The sequence below is a fragment of the Hyla sarda genome, chromosome 7 (assembly GCF_029499605.1).
Source record: "Hyla sarda isolate aHylSar1 chromosome 7, aHylSar1.hap1, whole genome shotgun sequence".
Lineage (NCBI taxonomy): Eukaryota > Metazoa > Chordata > Amphibia > Anura > Hylidae > Hyla > Hyla sarda.
This window is the reverse complement of record NC_079195.1, coordinates 108,371,498-108,385,882: the sequence shown is the minus strand read 5'-3', so window position 1 is coordinate 108,385,882 and position 14,385 is coordinate 108,371,498. Positions and strand designations below refer to the sequence as shown.

Below are 14,385 nucleotides of genomic sequence, written 5' to 3'. Positions count from 1 at the left end.
ACATCTGAGATCGCGCGGATGTCTGCCATTAACCCCTCAGAGGCCGTGATCAATGCAGATCATGGCATCTGCGGCTGTGCGGCTACATTTTATGGCAATCTGATCACCCACGGCACAGCTGCGGGGATCTGATCGGCTAAGGTGGCGGATGGAGGTCCTCTCACCTGCCTCCACCGCCTTCCCAGCTTCTTCTGCTCTGATCTGCCTTCCAGCAGACCAGAGCAGAAGATCGCCGATAATACTGATCAGTGCCGTGCCCAAGTTATTTCTATAAATAATCCTCTATGGGGACATAAAAAGTGTAAAAAATAAGTAAAAATAAAGCAAAAAAAAAGTAAAAAAATGTGAAAAATACCCTCCCCCAATAAAAATGTCCCTTTTTCCCATTATACCCCCAAAAAGTGTAAATAAAATAATTAATAAACATATTTGGTGTTGCCACATGCGTAAATGTTCAAGCAATTAAAATATAATGTTAAGGATCCCGTATGGTGAACGGCGTGAATGTAAAAAAAAAAAGTCCAAAATCGCTGCTTTTTTGTCACATTTTATTTACCAAAAAATTATAAAAATAATTATAAAGTTTTATATACACAAATGTGGTATCAATAAAAAGTATAGATCACAGCGCAAAAAATGAGGCCCATACCGCCGCTTATACGGAAAAATGAAAAAGTTATAGGTTGTCAAAATAGAGGGATTTTAAAAGTACTAATTTAGTTAAAAAGTTAGCGATTTTTCTTAAGCGCAACAATAATAGAAAGGTATGTAATCATGGATATCATTTTAATCATATTGACCCACAGAATAAATAACACGTCATTTTTACCGTAAATTGTATGGCGTTAAAACAAAACCTTCCAAAATTTGCAAAATTGCGGTTTTCTTTTTAATTTCCCCACGCAAATAGTTTTTTTTAGGTTGCACTATACATTTTATGGTAAAATGAGTGATGGCATTACAAAGTAAAACTGGCCACGCAAAAAAGCAAGCCCTTATACTAGTCTGTGGATGAAAATATAAAAGAGTTACGAATTTTAGAAGGCAAGGAGGAAAAAAGGAAAATGCTAAAATAAAATTGGCCTGGTCCTTAAGGTCAAAATGGGCTTGGTCCTTAAGGGGTTACGATATATCCAAGGCTCGGACATCTGATACTCTTTTAAAATAAATATGGCATAGTAACATGGTAAGTTGAAAGGATACTTATTTAAGTGGGAGATGATCATTCTCTCCCCAAGAATTAAGAAAATTGAATACTAAGGTTACATCCCAAGTAAAATGATATTTGGGTAATGGAGGTCTTTTTAATTGTATACCTTTCATTAATTTGCATATCAATGGATGTTTTCCTAAGGCTCAGGCTTGTATTGGTGTATGGTAGAAGGAAATAGCTGAACGATATACACTGCTCAAAAAAATAAAGGGAACTCTGAGAAAACACATCCTAGATCTGAATGAATGAACTAATCGTATGAAATACTTTTGTCTTTACATAGATGAATGTGCTGACAACAAAATCACACAAATATTATCATTGAAAATCAAATTTATCAACCCATGGAGGTCTGGATATGGAGTCACACTCAAAATCAAAGTGGAAAACCATACTACAGGCTGATCCAACTTTGATGTAATTTCCTTAAAACAACTCAAAATGAGGCTCAGTAGTGTGTGTGGCCTCCACATGCCTGTTTGACCTCCCTACAATGCCTGGCCATGCTCTCGATGAGGGAGGCCCTCCCGGATCTGGACTAAAGCATCCGCCAACTCCTGGACAGTCTGTGGTGCAACATGGCGTAGGTGGATGGAGCGAGACATGATGTCCCAGATGTGCTCAATCAAATTCAGGTCTGGGGAATAGGCGGGTCAGTCCATAGCATCAATGCCTTCCTCTTGCAGGAACTGCTGACACACTCCAGCCACATGAGGTCTAGCATTGTCTTGCATTAGGAGGAACCCAGGGCTAATCACAACAGCATATGGTCGCACAAGGGGTCTGAGGATCTCATCTCGGTACCTAATGGCAGTCAGGCTACCTCTGGCAAGCACATGGAGGACTGTGGGGCCCCCCAAACCCAAAACCATTACTGACCCACTGCCGATCATGCTGAAGGATGTTGCAGGCAGCAGAACGTTCACCACAGCGCCTCCAGACTCTGTCACATCTGTCACATGTGCTCAGTGTAATTCTGCTTTAATCTGCGAAGAGCACAGGGTGCCAGTGGCAAATTTGCCAATCTTGGTATAATCTGGCAAATGACAAACGTCCTGCACAGTGTTGGGCTGTAAGCACAACCCCCACCTGTGGACGTTGGGCCCTCATACCACCCTCATGGAGTTTCTGACCATTTAGTGGACACATGCACATTTGATGCCTCCTGGAGGTCATTTTGCAGGGCTCTGGTAGTGCTCCTCCTTGCACAAAGGCGTAGGTAGTGGTCATGCTGCTGGGTTGTTGCCCTCCTACGGCATCCTCCACTTCTCTTGACGTACTGGCCTGTCTCGTGGTAGCGCCTCCATCCTCTGGATACTACGTTGACAGACACAGCAAACCTTGCCACAGCTCACATTGATATGCCATCCTGGATGAGCTGCACTACTTGAGTTGACTGTGCCATTTGCAAAACAGCATGTGAAATTGATTCTCAATCAGTGTTGCTTCCTGAGTGGACTGTGATTTCACAGAAGTGTGATTGACTTGGAGCTACATTGTGTTGTTTAAGTGTCCCCTTTATGTTTTTTGAGCAGTGTACATTAATGGTACGATAAGCCTTTCCTTTGTCAAAAGAGTTGGACAAAAATTGATGATATGAACTACAGATGTTTGTACGGGATCCAGAGCCCGTTGTGTGCACCAATCAGACCATATTTTCCAGGCTGATCTGTAAGCAGATCTAGTACCTGGGGCCCATACATCTGAGAGAATATTTCTAGCTGATTGTGAGATTTGGATATCAAGTTCTGTTGGCCCGATATGTGCCAGACTATCAGGGATAGAAGACTTGATGTAATGAGAGGATGAGTATTCCCCGAAGGATCTAGTAGAATGGAATGGTGGACTGAAAGGATGCGTAGAAAGTCTATAGACATCTCCAGAACTTGAGGGAATCATGTCTGAGTCAGCCATAAAAGAGTTGTCAGAACTATGGTTGATTTCTGTAATTTGGTGAGAAGCAGGACTCTCGGGATCAAAGCGAACAGGGGAAACGCATAGAGTGTAGAAGAGCATCCATTCCCTGAGACTTCGGATCGGGACACCAACTGAAAAATAAAGGAAGTTCAAGATCAAATTGAAGAGGGCACCAAAGATGGGATCTAGTCTCCAATCGTTGGAGTCTGTTAGAAAAAGTATGTTCCAATCTGCTATGAAGTTGGAGAGACCAGATAGATGTTCTGCCTTCAGAACGATGTTCTTGTCCAAACAGAAGTGGCAAATGTTTTTGGCTATATTGGCTAATATTTCCAATTTGGTACCTCCTAATCGATTCACATATTGAACATCGGAAATATTGTCCATCTGAAGGAGGATGCAACAATGTGATCTGTCCTTCGCAAAACTCTTCAGGGCGAAAGGCCCCGCTGGAAAGTGGACCACAGCAGGCACTCCAAGTGACATCTGATTCTATTATGAGATCTGGAATGGTATGAAAAATAGTTTTTCCTTTCCAAGATTGAATGTGGTGTAACCACCATAAGAGTTCCGCTCTGGTTTCCGGAGTAAGAGTAATCTTGTCTGAATAAGTTAAGCCGTCTCTGAGATGTTGTGCTTTGAGACATTAAAGAGCTCTGTAGTAAAGAGAAGCTGGGAAAAAAGCCTGAATAGAGGCCAAAAGTAGACCCACTATGCGGGCAGTCATCCGTAGAGATACTAACTGTTTGTTCACAACAGATCGAATCTCTCTGAGGATGTTGTCTCCTCAAAATAGCTACTACTGGTCCTCAAAATATCTACTACTGGTTTAATTAGTATTGTAAAGCACCGTGGAGTTGAAGATGGGCTGGTAAATTTTTGACCTTCCCATAAAAATTGGAGATATGGTTGTGACATGGGGTGCATAGGCACCATGAGGTAGTCGTCTTTGAGGCCTATTTTGGCCAACCAATCATTTTGTAATAACAGATATCTCAGTAAATGTATACCTTCCATTCTGAAATAGTGGTAGAGTACAAAATTTCTAAGGTTTCTCAGGTTTATGACTGGTCTGTAACCGCCGCCCTTTTTTTTTTTTTTTTTACCAAGAATACATTGCTCAGAAAATCTTGTGAATATAATGGGACTGGAATTATTGTGCCTTTGGAACATAGTTCCTTGATTTCTTTTTGATTGAGACCACAATCTGATTGAGAAAAAAATTATTGGATGAGGATTTTGAATTTGCACAAGAGGGCATGAAAATTCAATTTGATACCCCATCACTGTGTTTAGGATCCATGAATCCGAAGTGATCATAGCCCAATCCCAGATAAAATGTGCTATTTTCCCCCTAATGGTATTTGAGAAGAAAACGGAAAAATATTGCTTACCTGCAGAGGGTCTTAATCTTGGATAGCCTCTGTTTCCTCTGGCTCTCCATGGACTTCCTCTTGTGAGGAAAAAGGGGGTTGGTTGGTAAGAGGTGGTCAGTAGAGAGAACCCATCTGGTCTAGATGGGGGAGGGTCTCTAAAAGACGATTGGGCTTTATCTAGGGAGGAGAAAAGCCTAATATATTTATTTATCTCCTTGATAAAGGAGTCACCGAATATATATATATATATATATATATATATATATATATGTATATATATATATAGATACATATATATATCTATAGTAACCCTGTATAGAAAAGGATACTGAGAAGTAAATAGATATAGAGATAAATGAAACATTGAAGTGAGTGACAGCAGCGGTGTCAGGAGGCAGTAGGAGAATTCATGTGCCGGGAACTAAGCTCCGAGACTACCGAATGTACGGAGAGGGCAGAAAAAGCGTTTGTAGCAGCGTCTGGGGACCAGTTGTCCGAACACCTCAGAAAGGGTGCGGGAACGCTGCTGATGGGAAAATACAGCTGGCTAACAGCGGGCTTGCGCTGTAATATATATAGGTCCATCACAACAGATAGGGGAATATAAGAGGAAATATATATGAACGATACCTATAAATAAAAGAGAAAATGGCAAAATAATAATAATTATGGAGAAAAAAAAATATATATATATATATCTATTTATGGGTGATTAAGAAAGGAAGGAGTAGCACTACTTGCGATTAATTCAGAAATGACAGGGTTAAAATCCAGTCGAACAACTCACACGGAGGCGGGTCTAAAAAAGCCGTCAGCTTAAATATATTTATATATATATATATATATATATATATATATATATATATATATATATAGCAGCAAAATATCACTGTACTTTTCTTTGGGCCTAGCAGTAAAGAAAGAGGAATGGTTTAGCCTGAATGACTGTTATATCTAGTTGGACCGTACCATTGTTGATTATGCAACAAACTTATTGTATGTTTCAACTTTTTTCTTTTAAGTGCCTATTAACTCTTTGTTTACGGCTATAAATTTAAGCAAAGAAAGATAAGCACAATGTGAAGCCTCCAGTCTTGTAATAAAATCAAACATTACATAGTAACAAACCAGTAACAAAACTCAAATCTATTAGGATACAGTGTTGATTTATACAATTGTCCAACTATTTTTTTTTATAAGTACCCCTACCATTCTACTAACATTGTTTGGCTCTGGAGATTGCATGGCTGTGTGCTTGATTGCATACACTGCAACACTCTTAGCCCCACACTGCTGTCCTCTATAACTCAGCCTATCAACTGTCACGATGCCGGCTGGCAGGAGGTGGATCCTCTGTGCCAGAGAGGGATTGGCGAGGAACGGGAGTAGGCAGAAGCAAGGTCGGACGTAGCAGAAGGTCGAGGCAGGCAGCAAGGATCATAGTCAGGGGCAACGGCAGGAGGTCAGGAACACGGGCTAGGTACAGACAAGGGAACGCTTTCACTAGGCACTAAGGCAACAAGATCCGGCAAGGGAGTGCAGGGGAAGTGAGGTAATATAGGGAAGTACACAGGTGATAACACTAATTGGTAATTGGGAAGATTGGGCCAGGCACCAACATTGGTGCACTGGCCCTTTAAATTGCAGAGACCCGGCGCGCGCGCGCCCTAGGGAGCGGGGCCGCGCGCGCCGGGACAGGACCGACGGAGAGCGAGTCAGGTACGGGGACCGGGGTGCGCATCGCGAGCGGGCGCCACCCGCATCGCGAATCGCATCCCGGCTGGAGGCGGTACCGCAGCGCACCCGGTCAGTGGATCTGACCGGGGCGCTGCAGCAACGAGGATGAGGCGAGCGCTCCGGGGAGGAACGGGGACCCGGAGCGCTCGGCGTAACAGTACCCCCCCCCTTGGGTCTCCCCCTCTTCTTGGGGCCAAAGAACCTGAGGAAAAAAAAGTCAATTTTTCCGTGATGAGGTCCGATGCACATTAGGAGGGGTTCTGTGCGGAAACGCATGAGACAGTCCAATCTTTTATTGTTAATACAATAGATGTAGAGGGGTCTGGCGAGACTGGTCACAGGGACGTAGAACCTGTTGATAAGAGAGGCCAAAAAATTTTTTCCTGCAGATCCGGAATCCAAGGAGACCATAGTAGAGAAGGAGAAGGTAGAGGCAGATATCCGCACAGGCACAGTAAGGCGTGGAGAAGCAGAGTTGACATCAAGAACTGTGTCACCTTTGTGCGGAGTCAGCGTACGTCTTTCCAGGCGGGGAGGACGGATAGGACAATCCTTCAGGAAGTGTTCGGTACCGGCATAGTACAGGCAAAGATTCTCCATGCGGCGTCGTGTCCTCTCTTGAGGTGTCAAGCGAGACCGGTCAACTTGCATAGCCTCCGCGGCGGGAAGCACAGGAACGGATTGCAGAGGACCAGAGGAGAGAGGAGCCGGGGAGAAAAAACGCTTCGTGCGAACAAAGTCCATATCCAGGCGGAGCTCCAGACGCCATCCGGAAGAACGCATGTCAATGCGAGTGGCAAGATGAATGAGTTCATGTAGGTCAGCAGGAGTCTCTCGTGCGGCCAGAACATCTTTAATGTTGCTGGATAGGCCTTTTTTAAAGGTCGCGCAGAGAACCTCACTATTCCAGGACAACTCGTAAGCAAGAGCACGGAACTGAATGGCGTACTCGCCAATGGAAGAAACACCCTGTTCCAGGTTCAGCAGGGCAATCTCGGCAGAAGAAGCTCGGGCAGGCTCCTCGAAGACACCACGGACCTCAGCGAAGAAGGACTGGACTGTGGCTGTGGCAGAATCATTGCGGTCCCCATCAAACTTGTCCGGCAGGGACAAGCAGGGGTTAGGAACGGCCGGTTGCTGCGGAGGAGTTGCAGGAGCCGGCGGAGGAGATGGTTGTTGCAGCTGTAGCTGTGACTGAAGTTGCTGTATCTGCGGCAGCAGCTGCTGTGACTGAAGTTGCTGTATCTGCGGCAGCAGCTGCTGTAACTGTGACTGAAGACGCTGTGTCTCGGAGATCAAGTATGGCAGCTGTTGATCTCGTTGGGCGATCTTTACGCCAAATTTGTCCGGCAGGGACAAGCAGGGGTTAGGAACGGCCGGTTGCTGCGGAGGAGTTGCAGGAGCCGGCGGAGGAGATGGTAGTTGCAGCTGTAGCTGTTGCTGTATCTGCAGCTGCTGTATCTGTGACTGAATACGCAGTGCCTCGGAGGTCAAGTATGCCAGCTGTTGATCTCGTTGGGCGATCTTTAGGGCTAGCTGGGCGACCAGTGTAGGATCTTCAGCGGGATCCATGGCCGGATCTACTGTCACGATGCCGGCTGGCAGGAGGTGGATCCTCTGTGCCAGAGAGGGATTGGCGAGGAACGGGAGTAGGCAGAAGCAAGGTCGGACGTAGCAGAAGGTCGAGGCAGGCAGCAAGGATCGTAGTCAGGGGCAACGGCAGGAGGTCAGGAACACGGGCTAGGTACAGACAAGGGAACGCTTTCACTAGGCACTAAGGCAACAAGATCCGGCAAGGGAGTGCAGGGGAAGTGAGGTAATATAGGGAAGTACACAGGTGATAACACTAATTGGTAATTGGGAAGATTGTGCCAGGCACCAACATTGGTGCACTGGCCCTTTAAATTGCAGAGACCCGGCGCGCGCGCGCCCTAGGGAGCGGGGCCGCGCGCGCCGGGACAGGACCGACGGAGAGCGAGTCAGGTACGGGGACCGGGGTGCGCATCGCGAGCGGGCGCCACCCGCATCGCGAATCGCATCCCGGCTGGAGGCGGTACCGCAGCGCACCCGGTCAGTGGATCTGACCGGGGCGCTGCAGCAACGAGGATGAGGCGAGCGCTCCGGGGAGGAACGGGGACCCGGAGCGCTCGGCGTAACATCAACATAGCAAATTATCCACTCATCCATTGTTTTCATTACAGACAACAAAAGTGTACACAGGGTTAGCCCATTCAACACGTTTCTTGTGCATCACACACTCTTCCTTGTGGTCATTACCCTACCTTAATTGCCATAAAGAAGAATGCATTATGCACTAGAAACATGTTGCAGGTGTATAGACTAACCATGTGTACACACTTGCTGTCTGTAATGTCCACTACAAACAAAAGTAAGGTTTCAGTCACATGAGAAGGCTGAATTTGTGGATTGTTTCCCAGATTGTATATGCCATAGTTACAATAGTATGAGCTCAACACCTGAACTCAATAATTAGGAGGAGGGTTCTCATACTTTTGTCCATAGTGAAGGTTTTAATTCTTCCTGCAGGAAATTATATACTAGAAGAAACTGAAGAACTAGAAGGGAATTCCGTGGACAGCGTAATACTGGTAAGTTATATACATTAAAGGACATGTTCCCAAATATCAAGTTATTTTCAGTAAAGCATGTAAGTTTTCTTCTTCTGTCAAGTGGCTAAAATTCTTATTTAAATCTTTCTTGATTAAATCATTTCATGGGTGACAATTACTATGGAAACTAAAGGTACCAACATTTTTGGTCCTGCAGCTTTCCCCAAAAACAGATATAACTAATGGCATGTTGACAGCTTGTTTTATGATTACATATAATGTATATGCAAGAAAGGCTTTTGCATCACACATTGAGCATATCCATAGGCCCCAATTCACCTAACAGATTGATTTTCGCCTCCCTCTTGCAGTTATGTATCACCATTTTTACTGTAAAGGCAAGTACAGAAGATTGCACTGTTCTTTATAGTGGGCCACTAAAAAACTTGTGCATTATGTCATTGTGCATTATATTATTCTTAACATTGAAGCCAATGGGCAATGTATGTGTAAATGTGGCCATACGGTGCCTTCTATTAGTGTAATGTTTCTGATTTATATGGAAGGCTCTGACATGATGGGGGACACCTAGGGGCATTAAAAAACATTATTGAATGAATGATCTTCCAGTGTTTTAAAATTTTATTTTGAAATAATTTTTATAATGCAAAACATGAAGAAGAGCACTTTATTAAAAAAAAAAAGCCATGCCATTAGGTGACCAAACCAGAAAGGGCATTAGTTCCAGACCTACAACCCTATCAACAGATATTCCCAACATAAGGGCATTATGCATTGCAGAAGTTAATCCTGATAAAACAAACTTTTTTAAGATAAGATTTATTCTTTTCTAGTTGCATAAAGAACATGTGACATTATTTATTATATAAATATAAAAACACCTTATAACTGGCAACATATTATTAATGTGACATTATTTTATGGGTCTGTTGTGTTAAGTTTTAGTCAAACAAAATGTAGAGAACTAAAATCTAAATTTACATTTGATTTTTTTATTTAGCAGGATGGCTATCTCATACAAACCGTAACAGCGAGGATGAGTCGAAACACAAGAAGACAAATCTTGCAATTAGACAATGAAAATATTTTAAAAATAAATGAAATAAAAACAGATTTCTATAAGACAGTTTTGGTAAGCAATTTTTCAAGTAAAAATTTTTTAAAGGTATAATACATAACTTATTGCTTCTTAGGTGAATGACTACTATGATTGATTCCTGCATCAGCAATGCCATAAATAGCTGGAAAAAATGGTTGTAAAGTGAAACTTCTAAGTTTGTTACTTCAGTACCCTATTTCTAAATGTAGATTGTATGGAGTAGTTTTCTGTTGCTGGAGGAGAAGTCAACTTCATCCATTACCTCTATCGACCATAGACTACTGACAATGTCCAACATTTCCTTGAGCAAATCTATTATAAGTGTCTGTCTATGAGCTCATGTGTAGAAGTGCTCATGTATAGAAGTCTTCATATGTGACAGCTACACATACAGTATATCACATAAGTGATAACATTTTTATGTGAAAACACTGAAGAAACAACACTTTGCTAAAATGTAATATACATTGTGGTAGAGTGTCATTTCTCTAGTGTTGTCAAGTGTTGTATGTGATATACAGTGGTCCCTCAAGTTACAATACTAATTGGTTCCAGGACGACCATTGTATGTTTAAACTATTGTATGTTGAGACCATAACTCTATGGAAACCTGGTAATTGGTTCTTAAGCCACCAAAATATCATCCAAAAATAGTAAAAAGTGAGGATTAAACAAAAATAAGTAGATAACTAATATAGATAAAGCAAATCCTTACATATAAAAGTAAAAAAGATCTGCTGGAAGCTGTAAATCACTGTCTATGTAGAGGACAGGAGCTTCTTCAGGGTCCTGTACAGTACACCCAGTGTCCTAAAAAAGTAACATGGAGCCGACATTACATGATGTCCAAAGGAGCAGCTAACTGTGTCATAGGTTAAGAGTGGTGCAGAACATGTAGTACCACCCTGTACTGTAGGGGCGCTACCAGACCGGAATTCAGTGCATATACTCCAGTAATACATGGGTTTTAGCAGTGAATGCCCATTCTAATTGGTCAGTTTTTTCATTTATTGACATGTTTCACAGATCTGGACTGTCTATAGCATTGTTTGTGGAGTCTGGTTTCAAGTTACAATGGTCCAGAAAAGACCATTGTATGTTGAAACTCTTGTATGTTTACGCCATTGTAAGTTGAGGAATCACTGTACTGTAAATCTTGAATGGCTGCCATATTACAATGTACTTTTTTTGCTTGGTATTGCTGATATGTGTAATGTTCATTTGTTTTGATTTACTGTTTCTTTATCATGTTATAAAGTTGTCAAATGCTTTCAATGGACATCTTCTCAGTGAGACCAACCAAGAAGTTTCAAGAGACCAGCTCTTTTCTTACTTCCACCAAATAACTCTTGGCTTACAGGAGCTACACAAGCACAACATTGTACTCTGTGACTTGAGATGTAGTAGCATCTACATCAATCCAAACGAGGTAACTTATGTTTTTTTTAATGAGTTATAGTCATGACTCTACATACACTTTGAAGTAAACATGTAGGGTAGGCTCACACACAGCGTATTTAATGCTGTGGATGTGCTTCTGGCAGTCACAGAACGACAGCAGAGGGAGTTCCCTACAACCTATAGCTCTGTATGTCCGCTCATAGCGGCAGATTTTCTGTCGGCAGTCACAAGCTGACACACTGAGCTACCCAGCCACAACAGATAGCTCGCTCTGCAGTCACTCTTCAATGATACTGCAGATGCGCTGTGTGTGAATCTACCCTAAGGCTGTGTTTACACGGTACCACAACTAATTACTGCATATGTTCTTGATGCAAATGACCAAATCATAGTAAGGGTACGTTGATATGTACAGGATCTGCTGCATATTTTTGCTGCATATTTTGTGCAGCTGATTTGCTACCCAGAAAATTCAGTGGGAAGCAAAATCCGCTGCAGAAAAAATGCAGCATAATTTCAGTCATTCGCAGCAAATATGCACAAGGTAATTAGTTACAGTACCATGCCATATGAACACGGCCTAAGCATTAAAGGGGTACTCCACTGGAAAACATTTTCTTCTACTCTGGACAGTTCCTAAAATGAACAGAGGTGTCAGCAGAGAACACTGTAGTCAGAAAGAATGGAAATCCAAAAAGAAATGAACTTCCTGTGGAGCATACAGCAGCTGATAAGTACTGGAAGGATTAAGATTTTTAAATAGAAGTAATTTACAAATCTGTTTAACTTTCTGGCACCAGTTGATTTAAAAGAAAATGTTTTCCAGTGGAGTACCCCTTTAACATTTAGGTTTTTAATTACAATTATCAAGTACAAAGCCATGACGATGGATTTAAAAAAAGGAGAAATCACAGTCTTTCCTTTACGCATGTCCTTCATTTATAATTCTGGCTTTGCATTTAATAATTGCAATTATTATTATTGTATATAATTCCCCTATTTCAGGGGTACTCAAGTACTTTTTTGTGATGGTCCGCTTATCCAGATCTGCCATCCGGTGAACGCTAAGGTCCGAGATGAACGCTAAGGCCCTGTTCACACCTAGCGGCATCAGTGCCATGAAGGAAAGAGAAAACGAGCGACTGAAGTGTGGAGGATGTATGACCTGAATACTGTCCCACACTGTACCCCTGTAATACTGTCCCACACTGTACCCTCTGAATATAATACTACCACACACTGTACCCCTGAATATAATAATGCTACATACTGAGCCCCTGGTATATTACTGCCACACACTGGGCCCCCGGTATATTACTGCCACATGCTGTACCCCTGAATATAATCCTACCATACACTGTGCCCCTGAATATAATATGACCACACACTGTACCCTCTGAATATAATACTACCACACACTGTACCCCTGAATATAATAATGCTACATACTGAGCCCCTGGTATATTACTGCCACACACTGGGCCCCCGGTATATTACTGCCACATGCTGTACCCCTGAATATAATCCTACCATACACTGTGCCCCTGAATATAATACGACCACACACTGTGCCCCTGAATATAATACGACCACACACTGTACCCATGAATATAATACTGCCACATACTATGCCCCTGGTATATTACCGCCACACGCTATTCCCTTGCAATATTACTGCCACACGCTATGCTCCCAAATACATTTTTGACAAACATTGTCAAAAATGTTGTGCCCTGTACCGACTAATTGTACCTCTGTGCCCCAAATAATTAATACCACTGTGCCCCCAGAATTAATGATGCCACTGTGCTCCAGAGTTATTTATGCCACTGTGCCCCCAGAATTAATTATGCCACTGTGTCCCAGAATTAATGATACCACTGTGGCCCCAGAATTAATTATGCCACTATGCCCCCAGAATTAAGGATGCCACTGTGCCCCCAGAACTAAGGATGCCACTGTGCCCCCAGAATTAATGATGCCACTGTGCCCTCAGAAATAATGATGCCACTGTGCTGCACACAATTAATGATGCCGCTGTGCCCCCAGAATTAGTGATGCCACTGTGCTCCCAGAATTAATGATGCCACTGTGCCCCAGAGTTATTTATGCCACTGTGCCCCCCGAATTATTATGCCACTATGCCCCTAGAATTAAGGATGCCATTGTGCCCCCAGAATTAATTATGCCACTGTGCCCCCAGAATTAATTATGCCACTGTGCCCCCAGAATTAATTATGCCACAATGCCCCCAGAATTAAGGATGCCACTGTGCCTCTACATTTACTTTGCCACTGTGACTCTCCAGCTGTTGCAAACTACAACTCCCATCATACACAGACAGGAGGTCATGATGGAAGTTGTAGTTCTCTTAAAGACACCGCTACAAATGAATAAAGGGTGATCCGGCCATAGGTCCGGATGACAGGCGGCTGCAGTCCGGATCTGGACCGCGGTCTGCCAGTTGAATACCCCTGCCCTATTGTACATTATTTCCCCTTTTAAAAATTGTAGGGAAATTGAACACTTGTTGTCAGGTTGTCCCACAGATTAGAGCTGACTGTTCTGGGTTATAGCAGTGGAACCCTTTTAACAAAACAGGCTGTTCCAAAGTGAGCACAACTTTTATTTTATTAAAGGGGTATTCCAGGAAAAAAACTTTTTTTTATATATCAACTGGCTCCAGAAAGTTAAACAGATTTGTAAATTACATCTATTAAAAAATCTTAATCCTTTCAATAATTATCAGCTGTTGAAGTTGAGTTGTTGTTTTCTGTTTGGCAACAGTGCTCTCTGCTGACATCTCTGCTTGTCTCAGGAATTGCACAGAGTAGAATAGGTTTGCTATGGGGATTTGCTTCTAAACTGGGCGGTTCACGAGACACGTGTCATCAGAGAGCACTTAGACAGAAAAGAACAACTCAACTTCAAAAGCTCATAAGTACTGAAAGGATGAATATTTTTTAATAGAAGTAATTGACAAATCTGTTTAACTTTCTGGAGCCAGTTGATATATAAAAAAAAGTTTTTTCCTGGATAACCCCTTTAATA

At 42.6% G+C, this 14,385-nt stretch overlaps 1 protein-coding gene across 6 annotated transcripts in view; it reads left to right on the top strand.

Annotated features, from left to right (window-relative positions):
- LOC130281834 (uncharacterized) overlaps positions 1-14,385 on the top strand; it is a 110,346-nt gene that overhangs the window by 73,016 nt on the left and 22,945 nt on the right. For 4 of the 6 annotated variants that reach the window (XM_056529512.1, XM_056529511.1, XM_056529506.1 and 1 more), the window contains 3 exons: positions 8,791-8,852; positions 9,835-9,966; positions 11,192-11,362. In XM_056529512.1, coding sequence (XP_056385487.1) covers positions 8,791-8,852; positions 9,835-9,966; positions 11,192-11,362 — 365 coding nt within the window. The remainder of the gene's footprint in view (positions 1-8,790; positions 8,853-9,834; positions 9,967-11,191; positions 11,363-14,385) is intronic. The other 2 variants (XM_056529509.1, XM_056529510.1) reach the window with 2 other exon arrangements.